General features: G+C 46.0%; 10 protein-coding genes across 10 annotated transcripts, besides 39 other annotated features; all 10 read left to right on the top strand.

Annotated features, from left to right (window-relative positions):
• Positions 1 to 14,091: part of a sequence feature (heterozygous, Esmeraldo-like haplotype) that runs on past the window's edge.
• Positions 20 to 43: a microsatellite.
• Positions 123 to 156: a microsatellite.
• Positions 373 to 424: a microsatellite.
• Positions 495 to 518: a sequence feature (AT_rich).
• Positions 542 to 578: a microsatellite.
• Positions 664 to 718: a sequence feature (T-rich).
• Positions 742 to 768: a microsatellite.
• Positions 1,026 to 1,078: a microsatellite.
• Positions 1,447 to 1,488: a microsatellite.
• Positions 1,802 to 1,847: a sequence feature (A-rich).
• Positions 1,937 to 1,980: a microsatellite.
• Positions 2,053 to 2,105: a sequence feature (A-rich).
• Positions 2,272 to 2,308: a microsatellite.
• Positions 2,341 to 2,398: a microsatellite.
• Positions 2,511 to 2,547: a microsatellite.
• Tc00.1047053504103.80 (hypothetical protein, conserved) lies at positions 2,631 to 3,809 on the top strand (the record flags this gene model as incomplete). The annotated part of the gene is made up of 1 exon (XM_806781.1): positions 2,631 to 3,809. The coding sequence occupies one exon, from the start codon at positions 2,631 to 2,633 to the stop codon at positions 3,807 to 3,809; it is 1,179 nt and encodes a 392-aa protein (XP_811874.1).
• Positions 4,165 to 4,193: a microsatellite.
• Positions 4,304 to 6,070, top strand: Tc00.1047053504103.70 (hypothetical protein, conserved; the record flags this gene model as incomplete). The annotated part of the gene is made up of 1 exon (XM_806780.1): positions 4,304 to 6,070. The coding sequence occupies one exon, from the start codon at positions 4,304 to 4,306 to the stop codon at positions 6,068 to 6,070; it is 1,767 nt and encodes a 588-aa protein (XP_811873.1).
• Positions 4,842 to 4,864: a microsatellite.
• Positions 6,326 to 6,349: a microsatellite.
• Positions 6,362 to 6,402: a microsatellite.
• Tc00.1047053504103.60 (hypothetical protein, conserved) lies at positions 6,492 to 6,983 on the top strand (the record flags this gene model as incomplete). Its single annotated transcript, XM_806779.1, has 1 exon — positions 6,492 to 6,983. One exon carries the CDS (start codon positions 6,492 to 6,494, stop codon positions 6,981 to 6,983), a length of 492 nt encoding a protein of 163 aa, XP_811872.1.
• Positions 7,315 to 7,361: a microsatellite.
• On the top strand, positions 7,507 to 8,706 carry Tc00.1047053504103.50 (hypothetical protein, conserved; the record flags this gene model as incomplete). The annotated part of the gene is made up of 1 exon (XM_806778.1): positions 7,507 to 8,706. The coding sequence occupies one exon, from the start codon at positions 7,507 to 7,509 to the stop codon at positions 8,704 to 8,706; it is 1,200 nt and encodes a 399-aa protein (XP_811871.1).
• Positions 8,838 to 8,865: a microsatellite.
• Positions 8,895 to 8,917: a microsatellite.
• On the top strand, positions 9,004 to 10,374 carry Tc00.1047053504103.40 (hypothetical protein, conserved; the record flags this gene model as incomplete). The annotated part of the gene is made up of 1 exon (XM_806777.1): positions 9,004 to 10,374. The coding sequence occupies one exon, from the start codon at positions 9,004 to 9,006 to the stop codon at positions 10,372 to 10,374; it is 1,371 nt and encodes a 456-aa protein (XP_811870.1).
• On the top strand, positions 10,653 to 14,156 carry Tc00.1047053504103.30 (myosin heavy chain, putative; the record flags this gene model as incomplete). The annotated part of the gene is made up of 1 exon (XM_806776.1): positions 10,653 to 14,156. The coding sequence occupies one exon, from the start codon at positions 10,653 to 10,655 to the stop codon at positions 14,154 to 14,156; it is 3,504 nt and encodes a 1,167-aa protein (XP_811869.1).
• Positions 14,092 to 14,288: a sequence feature (areas merged during assembly that could not be assigned to a particular haplotype. This can correspond to areas where the two haplotypes were merged or to regions with more than two copies in the genome that were merged during assembly.).
• Positions 14,217 to 14,244: a microsatellite.
• Positions 14,289 to 16,669: a sequence feature (heterozygous, Esmeraldo-like haplotype).
• Positions 14,427 to 14,454: a microsatellite.
• Positions 14,550 to 14,631: a microsatellite.
• Positions 14,780 to 14,805: a microsatellite.
• Positions 14,821 to 14,853: a sequence feature (A-rich).
• Positions 14,854 to 14,876: a microsatellite.
• Positions 14,877 to 14,952: a sequence feature (A-rich).
• Positions 15,113 to 15,148: a microsatellite.
• Tc00.1047053504103.20 (hypothetical protein, conserved) lies at positions 15,153 to 18,170 on the top strand (the record flags this gene model as incomplete). The annotated part of the gene is made up of 1 exon (XM_806775.1): positions 15,153 to 18,170. The coding sequence occupies one exon, from the start codon at positions 15,153 to 15,155 to the stop codon at positions 18,168 to 18,170; it is 3,018 nt and encodes a 1,005-aa protein (XP_811868.1).
• Positions 16,670 to 17,471: a sequence feature (areas merged during assembly that could not be assigned to a particular haplotype. This can correspond to areas where the two haplotypes were merged or to regions with more than two copies in the genome that were merged during assembly.).
• Positions 17,472 to 17,912: a sequence feature (areas merged during assembly that could not be assigned to a particular haplotype. This can correspond to areas where the two haplotypes were merged or to regions with more than two copies in the genome that were merged during assembly.).
• Positions 17,913 to 21,653: a sequence feature (heterozygous, Esmeraldo-like haplotype).
• Positions 18,514 to 18,589: a sequence feature (A-rich).
• On the top strand, positions 18,774 to 19,913 carry Tc00.1047053504103.10 (hypothetical protein, conserved; the record flags this gene model as incomplete). The annotated part of the gene is made up of 1 exon (XM_806774.1): positions 18,774 to 19,913. One exon carries the CDS (start codon positions 18,774 to 18,776, stop codon positions 19,911 to 19,913), a length of 1,140 nt encoding a protein of 379 aa, XP_811867.1.
• Positions 19,960 to 19,994: a microsatellite.
• On the top strand, positions 20,190 to 20,780 carry Tc00.1047053504103.6 (hypothetical protein, conserved; the record flags this gene model as incomplete). Its single annotated transcript, XM_806784.1, has 1 exon — positions 20,190 to 20,780. One exon carries the CDS (start codon positions 20,190 to 20,192, stop codon positions 20,778 to 20,780), a length of 591 nt encoding a protein of 196 aa, XP_811877.1.
• Positions 20,783 to 20,969: a sequence feature (A-rich).
• Positions 21,041 to 21,653, top strand: Tc00.1047053504103.3 (hypothetical protein, conserved; the record flags this gene model as incomplete). The annotated part of the gene is made up of 1 exon (XM_806786.1): positions 21,041 to 21,653. A coding segment is annotated over one exon (613 nt), but the record flags the coding sequence as incomplete, so codon positions are not given.

The raw sequence follows: 21,653 nt of genomic DNA, 5'->3' as shown, positions 1-21,653 counted from the left end.
ATGAACTGAATTGAATCTTTTATTATTATTATTATTATTATTAAAATAATATATATTACTTCTTTTTAACTTCACTCGTCATTTCACGTAGATAACTTAAGACAAGAACGAGAATCAAGCGGAAAAAGAAAAAAAAAGAAAGAAAAACAAAAAAAAGAGAGAGAGAAGATGCATGAAGATGATGTCATTCACGCAAACCAATAGAGGATTCAGGGCAAAACCAACAACAGCGAGGAAACAACAATGAGAGATAGGGAGAGAGAGAGAAAGGGGAATGGAGGTAGGGGACAGAAGTCATGTGCACGGACTTTTGCAGGAGGGTCTGGGGATCGATGGCCGTTGGTGGCCCTCCAAATTTGCTCCATTTATTTCTTTATTTTATTTTATTTTGATTTTATTTAATTTATTATTATTATTTTTTTTTTTTGTGTGTACGTGTTTTATTCGATTTAATTCCCCCCAGCGCAGCGTGGCGAGAAGGTGGCGGGGAGAAGTAATATATATTATATATTATATATGTATAAGAGGAGAAGCAGAATACAAAAAAAAAAAAGAAAAAAAAAATAAATAATAGAAAAGTGACTAGGAGCATGCGAGTAAAATACGGCAAGCAACATCCCACGGGAAAATAATCCCCGTTCTTTCACCCTATTTTGAAATTATAACAAAAGAAAAAAAACGAAAAAAATAAGAAAAAAATAGCAGGTGAAAAAAAAGAGTAAACATGTGATGTCACTATGGACACACACACACACACACACACGCACAGAGAGGGAGAGGGAGAAGGACGCAGACCTGTTTTTTGGTTAGGTGTACATCACTTTGCTAACAATGGAATAAATGACTATGGCGGAATATGTTTGAGTTTTTTTTTTCTTTTTTTTTCTCCTCTCCTTGCGTATGTACGCTTAATTATGTGTTGTGCTGTTGGTTTGCCTTTTCTTGTTCTTTTCCTTACTTGGTTCTACTCCTTGTTGATGGGGAGGACACATCGCTGTGGGCACCGAGGGAAAAGGAAAAAGGGAAATAATAATAATAATAATAATAATAATAATAATAATAATAATAATAATAATAAAAGAGGGGAGCAGACAAGAAATAAAACAGCAGTAGTACTATTTAAGTCCGAAAGAGGCGCGAACGAGATCGTGGGAATGAAATGAGGAGAAGAAGTGAAAGAAGAAATGTGTGGCTAAAGAAATTGAAATATTGGGTACTCTTTGATCGTCTCTATTGCATACCACGGAAATGCTGGAATGCGTTCTTTTTTTTTTGTTTTTTGTGTGTGTGTTTTATTTGTCTCTGTGTGTGTGTGGGGGGGGGGGTTTACACAGAAGCTGAGGGGATGGTGGCGCGTCTTGTTTAACTTCCCTGGATTTATTTATTTATATGATTTTTTTGTTTGTTTTCAACGATGGCGCTTTGGAGGGCATTTGAGTGCAGCTCTTTTTTTTTTTTTTTTTTTTTTCTTCTTTTCTTTTGTTCTTTACTTTCTGCCACCTGTCCGCTTTTTCAAACATCTGCACCGAGAGGGGGGTTGGCGCTTGCGGGACCGGAAAGGCTTCCATTTTGATAGTTCCCAACGAGCCCAGTTATCGTGGCGTATGTCTTTTGAACCCATTTGTTTATGGGCGCATGTGCGTTGGATAATTCACATTTTAAAGAGAGAATGAGGGAGTGAGAGAGAGTGTGTGTGTGTGTGTGGGATTTTGAGTGTATTGAGCCAAAATATCATCTTCTCTTTTTTGTGTTTCTCCCCTTTTTGTGAGAGTTGAGGGAATTGGGCCTCGGCCAGGAGCAATTATTTCTATTTCCATTTCTATTATTATTTCTTGTTTATATTCCTACACGCATGCACGCAGAGAGTGTGAGTATGCGTGCGTGTGTATGTATGGTCTTGTAATGGAGTTTTATTTATCTTTTTATGTGTAGGAAGTTTTGTTTTTTCTATTTTTTTTTTTTTCTTTTTTTTTTTTTTTTCCATTACCTTTGCACCACAAGAGCTGATAAATCGTATATTTCTATGCGCATGTTAGTTTGGAAGCGTCTCTGTTGTTTTTATTTTTGTTTGTTTGTTTGTTGTTGTTGTTGTTGTTGTTTTTATTGGAGACACTCTCAATACGTATTTCTCCTTTGGTGCCTTCTGACCGTTTGCCACCATTTAGCCCGCAGGCGGTTGTTGTTATGGCGGTGAGGCAGGTCGGAAATTTTTATTTCAATCCTTTAAAAAAAAAAAAAATTCTCTTTAATTCCCGCTTTTAAACGTCATGAATATATTATACATATATATATATATATATATATGTATTACTCTTCTTTAGGCTGTGTTCACCGACTATTTGTGTGTCTGTGCTTGTCTGTGCGTGTCTGTCTGTGTGTGTCTGTGCGTGTGTGTGTGCGCTCGAGAGGCCGTGGTTTTGTAAACATGGTTCAGTTCCGTAATGATTTTTGATGTTTCATTCTTTTTGTTTTGTTTTTGATATAATTTATTGTTATGTTTTTTTTTTGTTTTATTATTATTGTTGTTTATTATTTATTATTATTATTCGTGCTCTGTTTCTCTTTTATAGTCAGTACGGTAGCTTATTCCCCGTGGCTTTAGTGATCCTTATTGCCATTCTCCATCTCAAATGGCGTCTCGCGCGTGGGTGGACGATGCGGATCGCGATGTGGAGGAGCAGCTGCCTGACTTTGTGAAGCAGTCGCATGTGCTGCCCGCATGGGCCACCGTCTCGTCATCGTCCAAATTGATGATGGCAGCTCAAAAGCGTTTCCGCGACGAGGACTTGGACGAACTTCTCGCGCGGACGGAGCCACTGCTGACATCGAAGCACGACCGAAAGTATGCTGCTCTTCCACCCGTGCTCTCCGTGCTTCCACTTCCGCGTGACTCCGCACGGACGGTTCAATGGCATCGCAACGGGCAGCTGGCGGTGGTGGGTGGCAATCACCACTTGTATCTTTTTAATGCCGCCGGCAGGTTTGTGGAGCAGCTTTCCAAGACAGATGTGGACAAGCGAATCGAGTGCACCGCTCTTGAGGCCTCGGGGGAAGACGTCTTGATTGTGGGGCACCAGTCCTACACACCAGATCTATTGGTGCTCTCAACGGAGAAGCTAATCCCGCTGAAGTTCCTTTTTACCCGCGACTCTGCCGTATATCGCAATGGCCGACGTGATAATGGCAAGCATGACTTTTACATCACTAATGTCGCTTTGCCGGCAACCAATTCTTCCGCCAGGCTAGTGGGTATATCAAGCGGAGCCACCGTGACGGTTGGATCCTTGTCGTCTGGCAGCGTCACCCACCGCATCGAGATGAGCGATCCAGTGGTGGGCATCCTCTTTTCAGGAGGCCCACATGAATTAACCGTCGCGACTCGTAATAAATTGTCGGTGTTTGATTTACGCAAAAGTGCCCAGTTTCTGCGTGAAACTTGTGATGACGGCACTGTAGACATCACAACATTTGCAACCTCTGACTCTGCCTTGGCCGTGGGCTCAAAAAGTGGTATTGTTAGTATTTACAACAAGGGCTCTTCAGGACCTGTGAAGATTCTCAAGAATTTGACGACAAGCATCAGTCACTTGGCATTTGGAGAACGCAGCAACGGTGACGCCATCATTGCATACTCTACCAAGGGCCAGAAGAGTGGATTTCGTCTCGCTGCTCTCCCGGAGTGCCGTGTTGTGCCGTCTTTTCCCCCTATTTCGCAGAGGCATCAATTTATTCAGAGTCTCACAATAGCCCCGACCATTCCCGTGTTGTCTGTTGGTGAAAAGCAGAAGGTCACGAACTACGCATTGTGACCGGGGGGAGAAGACACCCAGACAAAAAAAAGAATAAAAAGCAAAGAGGGAGGGAAAAGAATGCATGCCGTTTAAGACGTTTTTAAACCCACGGGGAGCAGGGAACTGAATCACGGGGGAAAAAAGCGAGGAAAAAAAAATTGAAGGGAAATTTAATAAGAAAAATTTGTTGTTGTTTTGGCTATATTATTTTTCTTTTGGCCTTTTCTTCAGTGGAATCAGGCTGGTTAAAATGTCAAGGATGTCGTCTCTCATTGTTTCCCCTTGTATGCGTCTTTGCTTGTTTCCTTGTATTTAAAGAAAGTAGCATGTTTTTTCTTACACCCGTCGCCGTGCTTCGTTCATTGGTGTCGTGTTTCTTTTTTTTTTTTTTTTTTTTTTTTTGGGTTGCGCACGCGTGTGTTTGATTTGAACCGAGAAATCGTGTGTTGATTTATTTTCTTAAAAGTGTGTGAAGAAAAGAAAAGGAAGAGGCGTTTGCCTTTATCTTTGCGATGGTACAAAATAGAAAACGGAAGACGTCCAAAGCAGGTGATGTCCCCATGCGTATTGCACTGAACTACGAAACAGTTCTTCCGCTCGTGTTTGTGGATAATATGGACGAGGTGCGGGCCAAATACAAACCCTACAAAATCATTGAGGAGGGACTGTCTGACGATAGTACAGATGACGAGCATACGGTTTCAAAAAGGCGACTAGCTACCTCTCAACCATCGAGAAAACGAAGTAGGGTGCCTTCTACAATTGATGCGGTTGCCAAAGGCTTTGCTTTGCCTTCGGCTCGTGTGGGCTGGGGGGCGCAGGCGTTGCGCGAAAGCACTCCATATGGATTATTACGGCGCCGTGATCTCTTTGATCGTTGCTGCTACATAATGGACCTTGAGGACCACGTGTGGTGCCATGAAAAAAAGGTCCCTATTCCTTTTTTTGTTGATGCAATCACAAAGCTGGAGAGGAAATATGTTATGCATCTTGAAGCTGCAGCTCGAGGGAGTGAAGCGCCGACAAACGTGGATGTTTTTAATGGTGCTCATAATAATAATAATAATAATAATCTTTACCTGTCGGGGGAAAATAGGGTGGAGTTATGTGGTGTGTGTTCGCTACCGGAGCTTTCCGAAGAGTCTGAGTGTTTTCTTCATTGTAGACGATGTGGGTGCCAGGCACACGTGAAGTGTTGGATTTTAGAGGCTTTACCACCGAATGCAAAAAGCTGGCTTTGTCCATGCTGCGTAGTGGCGCGACGTGAGAAAGGCGTCGGGCGTTGCCATTTCTGTGGGCGAAAGGGTGGTGTGATGCTGCCGTTTGTTTCGGGTGTTGGGTGGAAAAGCGAGAGTTCCGTTGGGAAATCCCTTTTCTGTCACATTGTGTGTTCTCTTGCTCTTGAGGAGTTGGCCATTGATGCGAAGAAGCGTGTGGTGCATCCCGTAAAGCGTTCAAGGAAGTCCAATCATTTGGCTCGTTGTGTGTTCTGCAACAGTGAGAGTGCGGGGGCGTGTGAGAGATGTCATCATCCTCGTTGTTTTGATTCGATGCACCCTTCTTGTGCACAACAGGCCGGCACCTTAGAGTGCTACCGGGCCCCGCATGCCATAAGTGGCACTGGCCCATGGGATGGATGTCGCTTGTATTGCCGTGCGCACTTTGGAGTGGTGGTGGAATCACCGTCAGGTTTTGCAGGAATAGGGGAGTTTGCAGAAGCCGAAGCCCTTCGCCATGTGAATTTTGCAGACTTTGTTGACGAGAAAAGACCCGTGCGGAGGGGAAGACCCCCGAATGCCAGAGTTACGCCGGCTGCTTTGGATGCAGTCAAAAAGTATTGGGTTAAAAAGCGTCTGCAACGGCTTCATGATGGTGTGAAGATTGTGGAAAACGTTCAAGGAGGCCGATGTGATATTGTTTCTGTGTCACTTCGACCCGAAATCATGAAGATCACGCCAACAGAGGTGCGCCTTGCACGTTTTGTTTGTCTCATACCGGAACTACAGCATCATATTAATGCCAGCGTTGAGGGAGTGTTGCCCATTCCTGACGAGGAGTACGATGACGTGGAGGAGTACAGGAAGGCTCACTCCCGCACCCGCTACGCAGGTAACACACGGAAACTCTATGAAAAGATGCAGTCTGTTGCTTCTCATATTAATGTTTTTTGTGAGCTTGCAGAATTGCTGCACCAACGTGCCGTGGTGTGGCGGGAGTTGTTGGAGACAGATCTACAGGTTCTGGAGGCGCGTTGTCACTGGGGAGCCGAGGCAAATTAACGATTGGGTGGTTGACTGGATTCGCTTGAAAGAAGGGCCGTGCTGGAAGCAGGCAAAAAAAAAAAAAAAAAGGAAGGGGGAAGTGAAAAAACGACGGAAGACCGGCACATTTTCATTTATTTATTTAACGAGTGCAGGATGAAAACGAGAACCGACGTTGGAATTGCTGCAAGAGGATTATGGGCTTATAGAAGGAATGTGCGCTCCTATGAGGCCGAATAAATGAGTGAAAGACTTGTGTATCGAAAGACCCTGTTTTTTTTTTTTTTTTTTTTATTTGCCGTTTTTGATTATATATATATATATATATATATATATATATATATATATATTTCTACAGAACTTGAATTTCTTTCTTTGTTTTTTTCTAAAGCTTTTTTGGGGCAAGAAACGGGGACTGGAGAAGGGGGTGACGAAGGCGATGAGGGTGCGAACTTATCACCGACACCGCGTCAACCGGAGCAGCCCCCTCCTTGCCGCACTTTTAACCATTAACTCGGCATACTCACTCTTTTTTGCCGTGCCTGTTGTTGCGGTGTCCCTACGAAAACGCTGGAATGGCGGGATTACTTCGAGTCAGAAGACATGGTGTGTCTGCATTGCAGTCTTGTGGTTTGTGGCAGAGCTCTTTCGTCTGTATTTTGGCTACTTTGGTAACCAGCAGCAGCACTTGCCATGCCTTTTTCGGTTTGTCGGATTAACATTGTTGCCTCAACTTCCAGTCGTGATTATTTTCAATGCTCTGTGGCCGCAGCGGGACTCGCTTGACTACGCCCTTAGCGTTACGATGCTCATGCTACTTGTGGCAGAGTTTTTGTGCTCAGTTAATCTAATACGAATACTTGTAAAAAACAAACAGGTGGATTTCTTTGTCTATAGTGGGCAGTTGTCACGCGAGGAACGACACTTTTAGAATTGACGTCTCCACTCTGGTCGAGCAACGGTGCTTGCTCATTATACGTGTATGTATGTATATATATATATATTAGGTGGGGAGTGCGAGTTTGTCGGTCTATCTTGAGAGAGATGGAACGTGGATCCTGTTGCTGTTTGATGGAGATGGTTGACGGGGGCGGGGGTCCTAATTTTTCACAGTGGCGTTGGCTGGAGGACATTCTTAACTGGGGAAGCTTTTGCTCTTTGCAGGATCACTCGAATGGATGTGCATGTGCAGTTCCCAGTTTATGTCCACAGGGCGGAGTGTGGGTGTATTCTATCGCCTAAATTTTGACGTTATTTGGATGTATTATTATTATTATTATTATTATTATTATTATTATTATTATTATTAATTTCTTTGCTATTGCTAGCTGCAGGATACCTCCTTTCTTTTTTTTTTTTTTAAATCTCTTGTGCTCTCGATTGGCTAAATTGAAGGGGAGGCGGTCGCGCGGTGAGATTCTCCCTTTCTTTCTGTGCATGTGCGCGCGCAAGAAATGCTGAAGGAGCATAGTTTGACTTTGCGCGAGTTGTTTGACAAAAGCTGCCCGTACATTGAGGACCGTGATAATTTTGTGGCATTATTTGCTCTCCGTGCACACCCATTCTACAGAGCGTTTGCCATTGTTGGTGCCAACGCGGATGCTGCCGTGCGGGTAACTCGATCACGCATGAAAGCAGCTCTGCGTGCCATGGAGGAGTGTAACCCCGCCATTGCTGACTTGGAGGGTGCCCTTCTTATGCATGAGGCAGAGTTGCTGTCGGCATCCAACACGATAAAAGATCTTCGATCCTCCATAAAAGAGGCGCAGGAGAAAGTGGAGAAAAGTGAGAAAAGCGTGTGGAATGCATTCTTCTTGAAAGGGGAAGAAGGGAAGGAGCGGGAAATGCGTTATACTTTGTCCGCAAAGCCCAACCTGCAGTTCTTGGAGCATCTTGAGGCGGCGCTTGAAATACTTGAAGGCACCGTGGGTCGTTGGCGACTACGTCTGGCACTTTGCAAAGAAGAGCTGGCGTTGTATAAGCAAGAGATGTTTACCTTTGGACGGGCAGGTGTGCTCTCCTGTTCAGATCCTGGAAAGGAACGAGAAGGGGACGATGAAAGGCCCCTCTTAGGGGAGAAGGGCAACAGGAGCGATGACGTTACAAAAAAAAACATGTTCCCTCCAAGAGAGGAAGGAAAACGGGACTCTCCTGTCGGGGTGGTGTATGTTGTGGATCGTGTAATCAAGAAGGCGGCGAGGAAGGTAACGGAAGCTCCACTGCATCAGGGTGTGCATTTATGGTCATTGATGTCCGGTGGCCGGGGGGTGGAGGCTTTTCGAGGGCCATCCTCCGCAGATGCGGCCACTCCGCAGTTTGTTTACAGTGCAGAGGAGGAGAAACGACTTACTGAGGCGAATCTTGTGCTTCAGGATCAACAAAAGGCAGCCTCTGCGGAGGATGCCAAGGCGGTTGAAGCCTCCGTGCGTGAGCTGTCACAACTGACCTCCCTAATGAATGAACAGGTTGTGCAGCAGAACGAGCAGTTCTCTATTCTTCTTAAAAACACAGAGACGGCACATAATAACATGCATAAAGGAGTGATAGAAGTCCAGAAAACGTTATCCAAATTTTGGAATTCCACGCGCCAACTCATTTTGTGCCTCTGGGTTAGCACTCTGGTTTTGCTTGTTGCCAACAGGATCATCCGCTAATTAATTTATTGTATTGGGGGGTGATGGAAAAGGGGAGAAAGCAAGTCAAATGTGCGTGTCTGTATGTCTGTCGAATGAATGGGAATAGGGCTTACTTCTTTTGGATGGCAGAGGTGTCATTCATGCTACAAAATACTAATATTAATAATAATAATAATACGCTTGTGCATTTGTAACGTGAGGGTCTCTTTTTTTTTTTTTTTTTTTTTTTGGATTTTCTCCACGATACTTTTTTTTTAAAAACTCTTTACGAAGGGCCAAGGTGAGGTGTGTTTCTTCTCGTACACCGGATATTGAATGGCAATGCCGCTGTCGCACAGAAGTGTCAGCGCCAACGTCCCTGTTGTGCGTAGTCTGGCGATAGTCCTCCGTGCGTGTCCACCACTCTCTTTTCACTTTTTCAAGCGTTGGGGGATGCATGATTTCCATACATCGAAATGGACGCGCCTAAATCCGTCCGCTAAGACAAAACGGACACTTCTTGGTCGTAGTTGTATTGATAAGCCGACAATGGACATGGTATCCGTGAGCCGATATGGGGGTAATACACGGCGGGAGACGCTAGCAACGGCTTTTCGTCTGTATCGCAGCATGGATCAGTCTGAAAAGGCGCGAGAGGCCGGACAAGAGGCGCTTCGTGCAATTCAGTTTACAGACTTTTCTGTGGACGAGGAGGAGGAGGAGGATCTAGCGGTTGACTTTGCTTGCTTGTATCTGAATGCCTGTGTTTTGTTTGGCGTCGCGCCCACGCAGGAGATGATGTCGCAGCTGTTGAGTTGGCTCTCAAAGTCTCTTTATAGCTCGTTCCACTGGGAGTGTGTTCTGTGCGCCCTTGCCGTGTACCTGCGGCCCTCGGAGAAAACGGCGACGGCTGCAGCGACTGCAGCAGCGTTTGTCTGCATGATTCGTGGGGCCGAGGTGGGCACGGTGCCCGGGAGTCTTTCGCGCGACGGGAAGACCCTGCTGTTAATTGTCATTAACCGAGCGATCGATGTTTTTCTGCGAGCAAATGGGAGGGCGGAGGACCGTCAACATCTCCTAGAGGTGCAGCTGCAAACCATGGAACTGCTGTGTCCCACCACACCGACGCCAACGGCAACATCACCGACTTCCTTGAGGGAAGAGCGGCTGACACTGGTGGACGCCATCTGTTGGCGCTACGCCGCGGGTGTTTCGCTCCCCGTCGCGGCGAAGCTGGTGCCATTGCTGCAGGTCAAAACCCACGCGGGGCTGGAGGAGTTGTCAGTGTCGCAGTGTGCCAGGCTGTTCTGCGCTTTGTGCATCGCGCTCGCGACACAGGACTCTTCTGGAACAGAATGGACTTTGGAACGGCATTCCCATGTTCTTGACCCCATTGTGCGACATCTTGACGAACGCGTCCGCGTGCACTCGGTGGATGACGTAGTGATTTTGTTGGTGGGACTGCAGGCAAATAGGATGGCGCGATCACGGTACAAAAAGCTTCCTTCCGCGCTGCTTGATCACCTTAGAGAACAGCAACAGCAACAACGATTCCGGCAAAATCAAGAGGCGGATCAGGTGTCTACATCCTTGAAGGGTGACGACAGCTTGCTGGCTTTGTCGCATGTGCTTTCGCAGTTAGCAATGGATGCTGAAGACGCGTTGGCCGATGCAGCAGAGACATTTTTAACGGATTTGGTTTTATAAACACTTGACGTGAACTGTACAAAATGAAACATGTTCACACAGAAACACACAGAGTGAGAGAGAGAGGGAGTGAAAGATGATGGGGGAAGGGGGGGGAAAAGACTCTTTCTATTCTCATTTTTGGATTCTGTGTGTATCGTTTTTTTTTTTTTCTTGTGTGTGTATATCTTTTTTGCACGTTGTAGTGGGTAGTAATTTTGTGGTTGCCACTTGGCGGTTTTTGTTTTTTTGATATCGGTTCACGCGGCGACCCGAGTTAAAGTTAGGTAGTGTGAGGCATGACCGAGCAAAGTGTTTCGTTTCTGCCTGGGATGCACTGCATGTGCAATCATCCTCAGCACGCGTGGGTGCCAGGCATCATTGACAGCTTTGACGGCAAGCACGTGTCTGTCAGCACCATGACCCCTGCGAAGGAACAGGTGTCAAAACTTCTTCCGGATGACGTATTTGTGTGCGAAAAAAACGTCGTGGACGAAGACGTTCACGATCTTTTGAATCTTTCCGTGCTGCATGAAGGAACGCTTTTGAACTGTCTAAAGAGCCGCTACTTTCGTGACGTGGTGTATACAAACATTGGAGCGATTATATTAGCACTCAATCCCTTTAACTTCAACATTCCATGGTACATGGAGAACAAGATGGCGGATTACCTTGCGGAGGGCGAAACCATCCAACACAATCTTCCCCACTCATGGGTGGTGGCACACTCGACATACTACGAAATGCGGCGTGATGGCGGGAACCAATCCGTTCTTGTTTCAGGGGAGTCGGGCGCGGGAAAGACGGAGGCAGCAAAGATTGTCATGAAATATCTCGCCGCCGTCAGTGCGCTTAACTGCACCGAGGAGGAAAAAAAGACCGGGGCGTTTGTTGGACTACGCATGTTTCAATCTAACCCCATTTTGGAGGCATTTGGGAACGCCAAGACAGTGCGCAATGACAACAGCTCTCGCTTTGGGAAGCTTATGCGCATTAAGTTTAACCGAAAGGGATTGCTGACAGGGGCAGATGTGACAAAGTATTTACTGGAGAAATCACGCATTGTAACCTCAGCCCCGAATGAACGAGTTTACCACGCCTTTTATCTTCTTCTGCAAGGTCGGGATAGGGAGCGGTACGGTCTTGCCGAGCTCTCACGGTACCGTAACGTTATTGCCGGAAAGGCACCCACTATTGAGAACGTGGACGACGCAGAGGAATACGATTCCGTGAACAAGGCGATGGAAATTTGTGGCATTTCTCAAGTGAACGTGGACTCGGTGTGGCGTTGCGTAGGGGCCGTGATGTCGCTACTCAATGCGGAGTTTATTGCCACAAGTACCGACACATGTGCGATTGATTCAAAGACAAATCATTACATTGCGAATGGTTGTCGCCTACTCTCCATCTCTGAAGAGGAGCTAAAGAAGGAGTTAACGACGACCACGCTCATACTACCTGAGGGACCGGTACCTACCACACTCACAAAAGCTAAGGCAGATGACGCTAGGGATTCACTATGCAAAGCCCTCTACGATAACCTTTTTGACTTTCTTGTGAACGCCATTAACAAAACAATAGACACGGAAGACTACACAAGTTGGGTGGCATTGCTAGATATATTTGGATTTGAAGACTTTAAAGTAAATTCCTTTGAGCAGCTGTGTATCAATCTTACGAATGAAACGCTGCAGAGGCACTACAATTATTTTATTTTTTCACGGGATATGGATGAGTGTCGTCAGGAGGGAATTGATGTGACGACAGTTGTCTTCCCTGATAACAGTGAATGCGTGGAGTTGATTGGGGGCAAGGGTGGTATTCTTTCGATACTGGACGAAGACTGCCTCTTGGCGAAGGCAACGGATAACAGTTTTCTTGATAAGATAACTAACGCGTTTGCCGGCAAATGTCGTTTTTTTGAGAGACCACGTTTGGCCAAGGCGCCTTGTTTTCGGATTGTACATTACGCAGGGACGGTGACTTATGAGGTGGATGGCTTTATTGAAAAAAGCCGTGACACCCTTAAGGATAGCTTTAAAATACTGCTCAATACCAGTGGGGATGCTCTGGTTCAAACTTTATTTCCCATGCCAAACCCGGCAATTCGAGTGCGTTATACTGTCGGTGGTTTCTTTCGAAATCAATTGAAGGAACTTATGGTGGTGATAAACGCCACAAATCCACATTGGATCCGTTGCATCAAACCCCACCCTGCTAAGAAACCATTACATTTTGACGGTGTGCAAACATTAGCGCAACTACGTAGCTGTGGTGTGCTTGGTACTGTGCAGATTCGCAAGGCAGGGTATCCCATTCGTATTCCACATGTTGAGTTTGCAAGGAAAAACAAAGTTCTAGTACTCTCTGAGGCGCTGGACTTTAGCGACGCCGTGGGGGTGGCGCACGCTGTTTTGAAAAGCGTTGGATTTGACTCCCGAAAGGCACAAATAGGGAAGTCGCGTGTCTTCCTCAAGTCCGATGCATATCAGCAACTGGAGGTCGTGAAGAAGCAGCGTCTGCAGGTGTTTTTGAGGGTAGCAGTGGGTGGCGCTTTGGTGTCTTTGGCACGAATGCGCACCGCGGCTTTGCTTCGCCGTCGCTCGACGGAGATTGTTGAGGTCTTCCTCCTGTGGCGGAACAGTCAACAAATTTATCGCAAGAAGGAATACAGTTTTCGTAGGGAAGAAATTATTTCGAATGTTTTTCAACTATTAAAGTTGCAGAAAAATGAAATGGAGGCGAGAAATGCTTTTGTGGAGGAGCGCGAGAACTTCTACAATGATATTACGGCCAAGCGCAGTCGGCTTTTGGAGGAATTATACGAGCAGTGGCTTGCTGAGAAACCGCACCATGACGCTATGGCACTGGAGGCTTTCATTGCGGCTGAAGAATGTGCTCGAAAGAAGATGATTTCTGACGCATTGAATGAATTACGTCAAACACTTGTGCTTCTTGAGGAAGACTACGATGCCTCAAGGAGGCGTGAAGAGAAACGTCTGGCGACGGAATTCGCATTGGAGGCGGCGGCGCAACGAGAGGTGCAGAGACGTGAGGCAGAAAATGCTCGTCTAGAGGCGGAGAGACGCAAGGAGGAGGAACGTTGCCTTGCCATTGCGTTCTGGGATGAAAGAAAGAAGTCAATGGAGCAACAGGTGGCACGACGTGAAGCGGAACTGAGACGCCTGCGTGAAGGTGTTTTTGATGCCATGACGTCGTTGAATATTTCCCTGGCGCTTAAAAAACAGGAGCCTGTGCTCCAGGCACGACAGCGGGCTGAATATCCAACAGCACAATTTCGCTCCTGCGGTGTTGATCTGCTACGGGATCCCAGCTTGGGCTTGTGTGGATTGCAAGATGGCGTTACAGCATCACCCTTCAGCAGTGCCCATAACAGCGTCAAGAAGGCTCCGCTTCGCAGCTGCTCTCGACGGGAGAATATCACTAACGAAGATAACTTCAAACAAATGGATTCATTTAGTGAGAAGGTACGACTGGGAAAAGAACGTGTTTGCCCCGGTCGTACCGGATCACTGGATATTGTGCGTCGCCTTCGCCATCTTCAGGCAATGGGTGAAAAATCGTTTGTCACCAAACCTGGCGACCTGGAAGATTCATTGGATCCATATAGTCCGAATTGGAAACCACCCATAGACGGCGTTGTGAGGTTTCCAGACGGTTTTTCCTGCAATTTGAGAGAAGTCGCGTTGAACGGAATATCAAATCAAAATTCCGAGCGCTGTGACGGCAGCAGTGGGCGTGGTCGCTACTTATCGCAAAGTACGATGGACTTTGGTTTTTGACTGTTTTTTTTTTTTTTGTGTGTGTGTCTCTGTCTGTCTTTCTGTCTTTTTACCCTTTGCTTTTTTTTTTTTTTTTTTTTTTTTTTTTGGGAGGGAATTTGGGAAGGTTTGGATGTCGGGAAATGGGGAAAAGTACATATGCATGATGTTGGCTATGCTTTTGCTGGAGACAGTTATCGTTGTGGTGATTTTAATTTCTTTTCAGGGTCCTCATTCCTCTCAGTTATGCCGTGTAGTCTGTCCCGGTGGCATTTATTTATGGTTGAGCACAAAAAAAGAAAAAAAATAAAAAAAAAAATATATATATATTTTTTTTTTCTCCCTTTCTTTAAACTCATTTATCGTCGCAAACGGGTGTATCTCTTTCTTACCCCAATTGCTGTATTTCTTCTTTTTATTTATTCCTTTTTTTTTTTTTTTTTTAATTTTTTTTAATTTTATTTATTTATTTATTTATTTATTTTGCTTATTTATTATTTTGGTTGGGTGAATATACGACGATTTAGAAATTAAATGATACGAGCTAAACTGTGGCGTCAACTTTTAAAACTTTTGTTTTGTTGTTGTCGATTGGCTCTTTGCAGTTTGTGTCACGTGAAATGATTGTTGCATGTCGTGTTTGAATTATTATTATTATTATTATTATTATGGAGGGGGGCGCGTGTTGTTTTTCTTTTTTTTTTGTTGTGTGTTTGTTTTTGTTTGTTTGTTTGTTTGTTTTACCCGTTACTTTTTATTTTATTTATTTATATAAATTTTTTTTTTTTTTTATTAATTATTCTTATTTTTATTATTTGCTGGTTTTATGAGAAGCATTCGCCCTGTTGGCGACATTTACCGCCCAGATAGAAGAGCAGCACACGGAGTCCATCAAGGGATAAAAAGGGGAGAAGGAAAGAAAATAAAATAAAATCAAAAAAAAAGGGATAAAAGGAGTTCAACAAACTCACACACACAAAAAAAAAAAAAAAGAAAAGAAAGAAAGAAAGAAACAGAATGTATCTGTACATGCATCCCACGCGGTGGAGCCGGCAACCCCGTTTTTTGGGTGTGTTTCGCACCTTGCCGTTATTTACATCGTCAAGATTATTTGTAACGGGAAGGGCAAATACAATAACGTCTATTTCGCCGTCGTACTTTAATCCTGCAGGTGTGGGTGCGCTTCATCACAGCAAGCGGTTTGCATCCACAAAGCTGGCACGTATCTACACGATGGAACTCAACAAGGCCCGCAGTGACTACCGGCGCACGCCTACAAGGACGCAGCAGGAAGAGTGCCTTCGCAACGTCACGGGTACACCGTTGCATCTTATTCAGGGGCTCGATGGCAAAACAGTGGCACATTGTCTTTCTACCCTGGTTGTGCTGGAAGCCCCACGAGATTTGGCGTTGTTGCATGACTGTGCCGTTTGGCTTTCCGTTCACCCCGATTCATTTTCTCCGCACTCGTTCGCACAATCTCTGTATTCGCTTGTTTGCCTAGAGTACCCTGACACCGCCACCGTCGTGCGGTCTGTGCAGGACCGACTCCTGGCTGCCGCGAATGAAATGGCGCCGAGCAGTCTCTGTATGATTCTTGCCTCCGTGCTGACTGCAACTGCCGGTGCCGATTGTGTCACACAGGGTCCTGTTGATTTGTCAAATAAGCTTTCTGATCGTCTGTTGCGTGTCGTGAATGATGGTTTGGGATTAACAGAGAAGGTGATGATTGCGGTTGCTCTCGGTAAACTTTCAGGGCAAGCGTCGACAAGTAGCGTTCTCTCTAGCCATGTCGTATCGCAGCTCTCTGCTGCCGTGTGGGTCAGCATCCCTGGTGCCGAGTTGGCAGTTGTCTCACTAGCGGATCTCGTTGGGCTTCTTTCCGCCGCGCACACCGCGCCAAACTCCATTCGGGAAGTCGTCGAAAGGGCACTTCTTGACGAGCTTAAGGTTCGTGTAGAAAAGGAACCACTGGTTTCCGCAAGGAGTGCCATTCTCATGGCACGTGCCCTCAAGCTTTTTTTGAAGAATGAGAATCCTTCTGCCAAACCATTGTGTGGTAAAATGCAGGTTGCCATTGAGGCTTACATTGGCAGTGAGGCAGCCACGCTTGATACCGCAACAAAGTTGCTTACAGAGCTTGTGGATATGGAAGAAGGACCCTTTGACTCGATCCCGTCTTCTTTACTGCGGTATTTGGTGAAAGCCATCAACGAAAGGCGGGAAAAGTGGAGCGCGGAATCGGTACATGTGGTATTGAGGATTTTTAACAAGATAGACCTGTTTCGCGCCGACGCCCAAGCTCTTGCCACACAGTGCGTTGACTTTATTCAGGCAAAATTTACTACCGGTGCACCGGTGGATGCGGGCGAAGTTGCGGCACTTCTTGTGGAGGGTATTGTGGATCCTCATGCGGAGGTTTTGGCCTCGGTAGTTGCCGGCAACATTAGCAGATGGAGTGTTCCAAGTGTCTTGACATTTTTGCGTGCTGCCTCTGAAGTAAGCGGAAAGCCAACACGGGCCATCATGCGTGATGTGGCATCGAAACTTGTCCCGTACATTGAAAAAGCGACGGCCGCTCAGGTTGCAGCGGTGATTTCATCATTTGGGCGGGCCCGTGTGCGCAACGATGTTTTTTGTGCTGCCATCACGAATCGAGCTACAGCGTTGTCGTCTGAGCTGACGCTGCATCAAGTGAGCACCATTCTTGGAGGTCTTGCATCTGTTGAGTACCGTGACACCAAATTGTTTGTGGACTTGGCACCCCTGGTTATAGCACAAGCCCCCACTGCCGATGCCACACTAACTGCCAACTTATTGGCGGCCTATTCAAAGATGCTCATATGGAATTTTAGGGTAATTTGGTCGCTTGCTGAGCGTGCCGTGGTGATCTATGAGCAGTTTTCCATACCGCAAACACTGGCTGTAGTGATGTCATTGAACCGAATGGACGTTCAACACCAAGATTTAATGAATGCCCTGTTACAACAAGTGATGCGTCACGCATCAGACAACGCAAAGCTCTCGCTGACCGAGACGGTTATGATATTAAGTGCCTTCTCACGAAGCGGGGTATGGGATGCTGTGTTTTTTGAGAATCTTGGAAAAAGAATTGTAAAGGACCAACAACAACTCACACCTGATGAACTTGCAGAGACACTAATGTCTTTTGCACGGGTTGGTCTTACGCAGTACAACATTTTTGAAGAGCTTACATTGCGTGCACTTGCTATGGCTCCCGCTAGTCCGCTTATGCCGTTGGCACATATAGCTGTGGCGTACGCTATTGTGGGCTGTCGCCATGAGGAACTGTTTTCGATCATTGCGGATCGTTTTGTGAACCAAAAGGCAGATGTACCGGCAGTCACCATCGCGTCTTTACTCAGTGCCTTTGCCTCTATTGGTATTCGTAACGACCGACTCTTTATTGAGTCCATTCCACGTGTGCGTCATGTGGGGCAGTACGGTACACCGAAAGACATCACAAATGTGGTCTACGCCTATGCGAAGGTTGGTTTGTGGCACTACAAATTGTTTGTGCGATTAGCAGATCGTGCCATTCAATTGCGTGGCGAATTCCGTTGTGACCACGTTGCACGTTTGCTTGAGGCGTATGCACGTGTGGAAATGCGGTATGAAAAGCTCTTTGTGGAGTTTTCTCCACGTATCCAGACCATTGCTCACCTTCTTACAGCTGGCGAGGTGACAAAAATCGTTTCTGCCTACGCAAAGGTGCGTATACCTGATGTGGGAGTCTTTAATGCCTGCGGTGATCGTGCAGTGACGGTGGTGGATACATTTGAGTTGGATGAGGCGCAACAGGTTCTTACTGCTTTCCGAAAGACACGGAACAACCATGATGGTTTGATGGCATCGTTTACAAAGAGGTTCCCGGAGGCTGTGGCGGCACTTCCGCCAATGGAGGAAGAAGAGGTGGTGGAGGATACAGCGACATTTGCCGCGTCCACCGCTGCCAGCGCGCAGGAAAAAGAGAATGAAGTTGAGGGAGAGGGCGTCGGTGTTGTTGGCGCGTAAGGAAAGGTCGTATGGTGGTAGCGAATTCATTTTTTTTTTTTTTTATGTTGTTTGTGTGTGTGTAGGTCTCTTGTCACATTTAATGATTTTATTTTCTCTTTAACTTCCGCTGCTGCTGTTTCTGTCGGTTGTGATGGCGAGAAGAAGAAGAAGAAGGGGAGGGGAAGGATGTGGAGGGGTGCGCGGATCCACTGGGTGCGATAATGTGAGCATTGATCCGATGATTCCTTTTTTGCTTTGTTTGCACTCTCTGCTGTGGAAGGAAGGAAAATGAAGAGAAAAGGAGGAGGCGCCTTCACCTTCACCCGCATTTTAGAAGCGACTCCTTTGTCCCTTGCCCGATTTTTTTTTTTTATTTTTTATTTTTGTTGTTGTTCGATGAAATCCTTTTACTTTTTGTTCTTGTCGTTGTTTTTCTTAATTGAACGGTGGGCTAATTGTAAACTCTTCTCACTGACGCATCTCTCTTCCTTTCGCATCTTTTACTCACACAAATGGACCCTCTCCATTGCCCTCTTGCTCTTGCTGGTGCTGCTGCTGTTTTTTTTTCTGCGTGTACGGCTACCGCAGTGGCTCGAAGCGTGAAGTGCGCCAGAAATCCAGATGGAGAGCAGCTCCCATAGAAAGTTAATGGCAAAGCAGAGGCGCCCTGCAGCGGTGGCTCGGTTCCTAAACATGTTTTCGTTGGAAGATCGTCATGCGGCTACAAATACGTTGCTTCTTCTTGGACTGCGAGCATACAAACAGGCTGTCGCGACCGCGCCGGCCGATCTACACACCCTGCGCTCTGTTGTGGAAATGTCGTTTGTAGAGGAGGATGGCGCGGCGGCCGGTCGTGAGACGGAGAAATTGAAAGTGAATAATAGTAGGGACAAGGTGAACGATGCAAATAACATGTGCAATACGCATTCCTTTGATGGTGTTAAAAAGGCGACTTCTGCCTTACCTCATAGCGGCTTAACGCCATCGCTAGCGTCATTACCTGCTGAAGAAGGAGCCGCGAAGGGAACAGGTGAGGCGCAAACATTCGGTCTTAACAACAGTGGTGTTTCTTTTGCCAGGCTGGCGCAAAGAGCAGAAACACCAATGCCGAAGCTAGAAACAGGCTCTGCGGATATTCAAGGGAGTTTCAACACTGGGTACCCGTGCCCAACGAGTTTTAATGACTGCGGCTTTAGCTGTAGCTGCAGCAGTAGTAGCTGCGGGTGTGTAAGCAATGCGCACAAAAGATTATCGTCTCAGTCTCCGGCCTTAAGTTTTATATTGAACGAGGCCTTGGGAAATGCGTTGAAGAAACGCATTAGGTCCAATCATGCAGGGGAGCCAATGGACAGCTCTGCAGTTGGAGTCGCAACCGTCTGTCCAGAAGACGATAAGTTAACCAATCACGATTCCATTTTCTGCAATGTTAGCGAGGGGGCTAGTGAAGAACAAAGTCATGCAGTGGATCCCACGGTGTATGTCTCTTTGAATAGCACAGTTGTTCCTTCTTCATGTTGTGATTATCATTATTACCCCCTGAGGTTTCTCCAGCATGTCATGAAACGCATTGAGGACACCCGGGGAGTGCGAGAGAATCCTGTTCTTGTCGCGTCTTCTATCCCACAGTCTGTGGCTTTCTACACGCTTCATGCAAGCTTTGAAAACCTTTATAGAAGTTTGCTGGTATCTTACCATCTCTCCTTTAAGAAGGGCAAGAGCTCGTTTCAGCAGCAAGAGAAATTAAATTTGGCATTTACGTAACCCATTCTGTGTCTTTTTTTTTTTTTTTTTCCTTAATGGTCCTCTTTTATTATTATTATTATTATTATTATTATTATTATTTCAATGCTCACAATTTTATCCGCTCCTGAGAAGAAGAAATAAGAGTAAATTGAGTAAACTATTTTTTCCTGGCGGCGGCGTTATGTTTACAATGGGTTTCTCTTCCTATTGTTTTTTTTTTTTTTTTTTCACAACTTAGGCGTATATTCATTTGCAAAGGCAATACAACAATCATAATCGTTTGTCTGGTGAAATATGGCTGAGGGTAGTGCGCTATTAAGAGGATCCAGCAACCACAAGGTAACGCTTGTCACTGGCAACGATGGAAAGCGTCGGGAGGTGCAAGCATGTCTTGAAGGGCACGTGCTTGTCGAAAATGTCAATTTGGATCTACCTGAGATGCAAAGTGACTCGGTCTTTGAGATTAGCCGAAATAAAGCCCTCATGGCATATGACATTACCAAGAGTCCAGTGCTTGTGGAAGATACTGCACTTTGTTTTGACGCACTGGGAGGCCTACCAGGCCCGTATGTGAAGTGGTTTTTTGAACGCATCGGTCCTACGGGGCTTATCAAACTTCTTGAGGGATTTGACACTCGGCGGGCGTATGCTACGTGCGTCTTTACGTACTGCGCGAGCCCGGATGTGGTGCTGCAGTTTGAGGGACGATGCGACGGCAGGATTGTAGAGGCGCCTCGCGGGGAGGGTGGATTTGGCTGGGACTCGGTCTTTGAGCCGGATGAGGGCTGTGGGCAAACTTTTGCAGAAATGCAGGATGAAGAGAAGAACCGGATTTCACCGCGTGCGAAGGCCCTTGTGGCGCTGAAAGCACATTTTTGTCTCTAAACTCTTTTTTTTTTTTTTTTTTTAGTGCGTGTACCTCTGGATTGTCTTTGCTGTCATTATTATTATTATTATTTCTTTCTTTTTTTGTTCTTGTTGTTGTTGTTTATCTATAAAATAATTTTATGCGCATTCTTTTTTTTTTTTTTTTTCTTCTCTTTAATGTGTGTTTATGCGGTTTTTTTTTTTTTTGGGGTAATATTCCTCTACTCAAAGAGCACCCAAACGTTCCATTTGCAAATAAAATAAAAAGTGAAATTGAAATGCATCTGTGCGTCCGCATGCGGTGTGCTCTGAGGAGTCTCTTCATTCTAAGCCTTTTTTTGGTACTTGCGACTGCGAAAGTTTTCGCGGAACGACTTATGGCCGGGTGGGATCCATTCGCAGTGGCGGAAGAAGAGGGGTTATTGAAACAATTAAACAGCCTGCCGCAGTTTAACGCCAAAAGCTGGTTGAAGGAAGGTGCCTCTTCCCGTGGCGGCAAACCGACTGTTCCCGTCAATACGCAGGTTGTTGTTAATGTGCCGACAGCCACTGGGGAGCGACGATTTGTGCTCTATGTTCCCGATTCTTACATGCAAAACGGCAATTCAACGGCCGCGCTTCAACTTTACTTTCATGGCCTAAATGACCAGTGCGACAGGTTTTTGAATGCCATAAATGTCATTGAGCACGCGAAGAAAACAGGATTTGTACTGGCAAGTCTCTGCGGCTCCGAGGGAGCTATCGGGACCGCGTGGAACGCCGGTACCTGCTGCGGCTTCTTCTCGGAGAAGCAACCCGACGACTTTGACTTTGCCGAGAAAGTTGTAGAGTCTGTTTCATCCAGTTTGGGTGTTCATTTCACAAGAGTGATGGCTGTTGGCTTCAGCAATG

The sequence above is a fragment of the Trypanosoma cruzi genome, genomic scaffold (assembly GCF_000209065.1).
Source record: "Trypanosoma cruzi strain CL Brener 1047053516765 genomic scaffold, whole genome shotgun sequence".
Taxonomy (NCBI): Eukaryota; Euglenozoa; class Kinetoplastea; order Trypanosomatida; family Trypanosomatidae; genus Trypanosoma; species Trypanosoma cruzi.
This window is presented reverse-complemented; position numbering and strand designations above follow the sequence as displayed.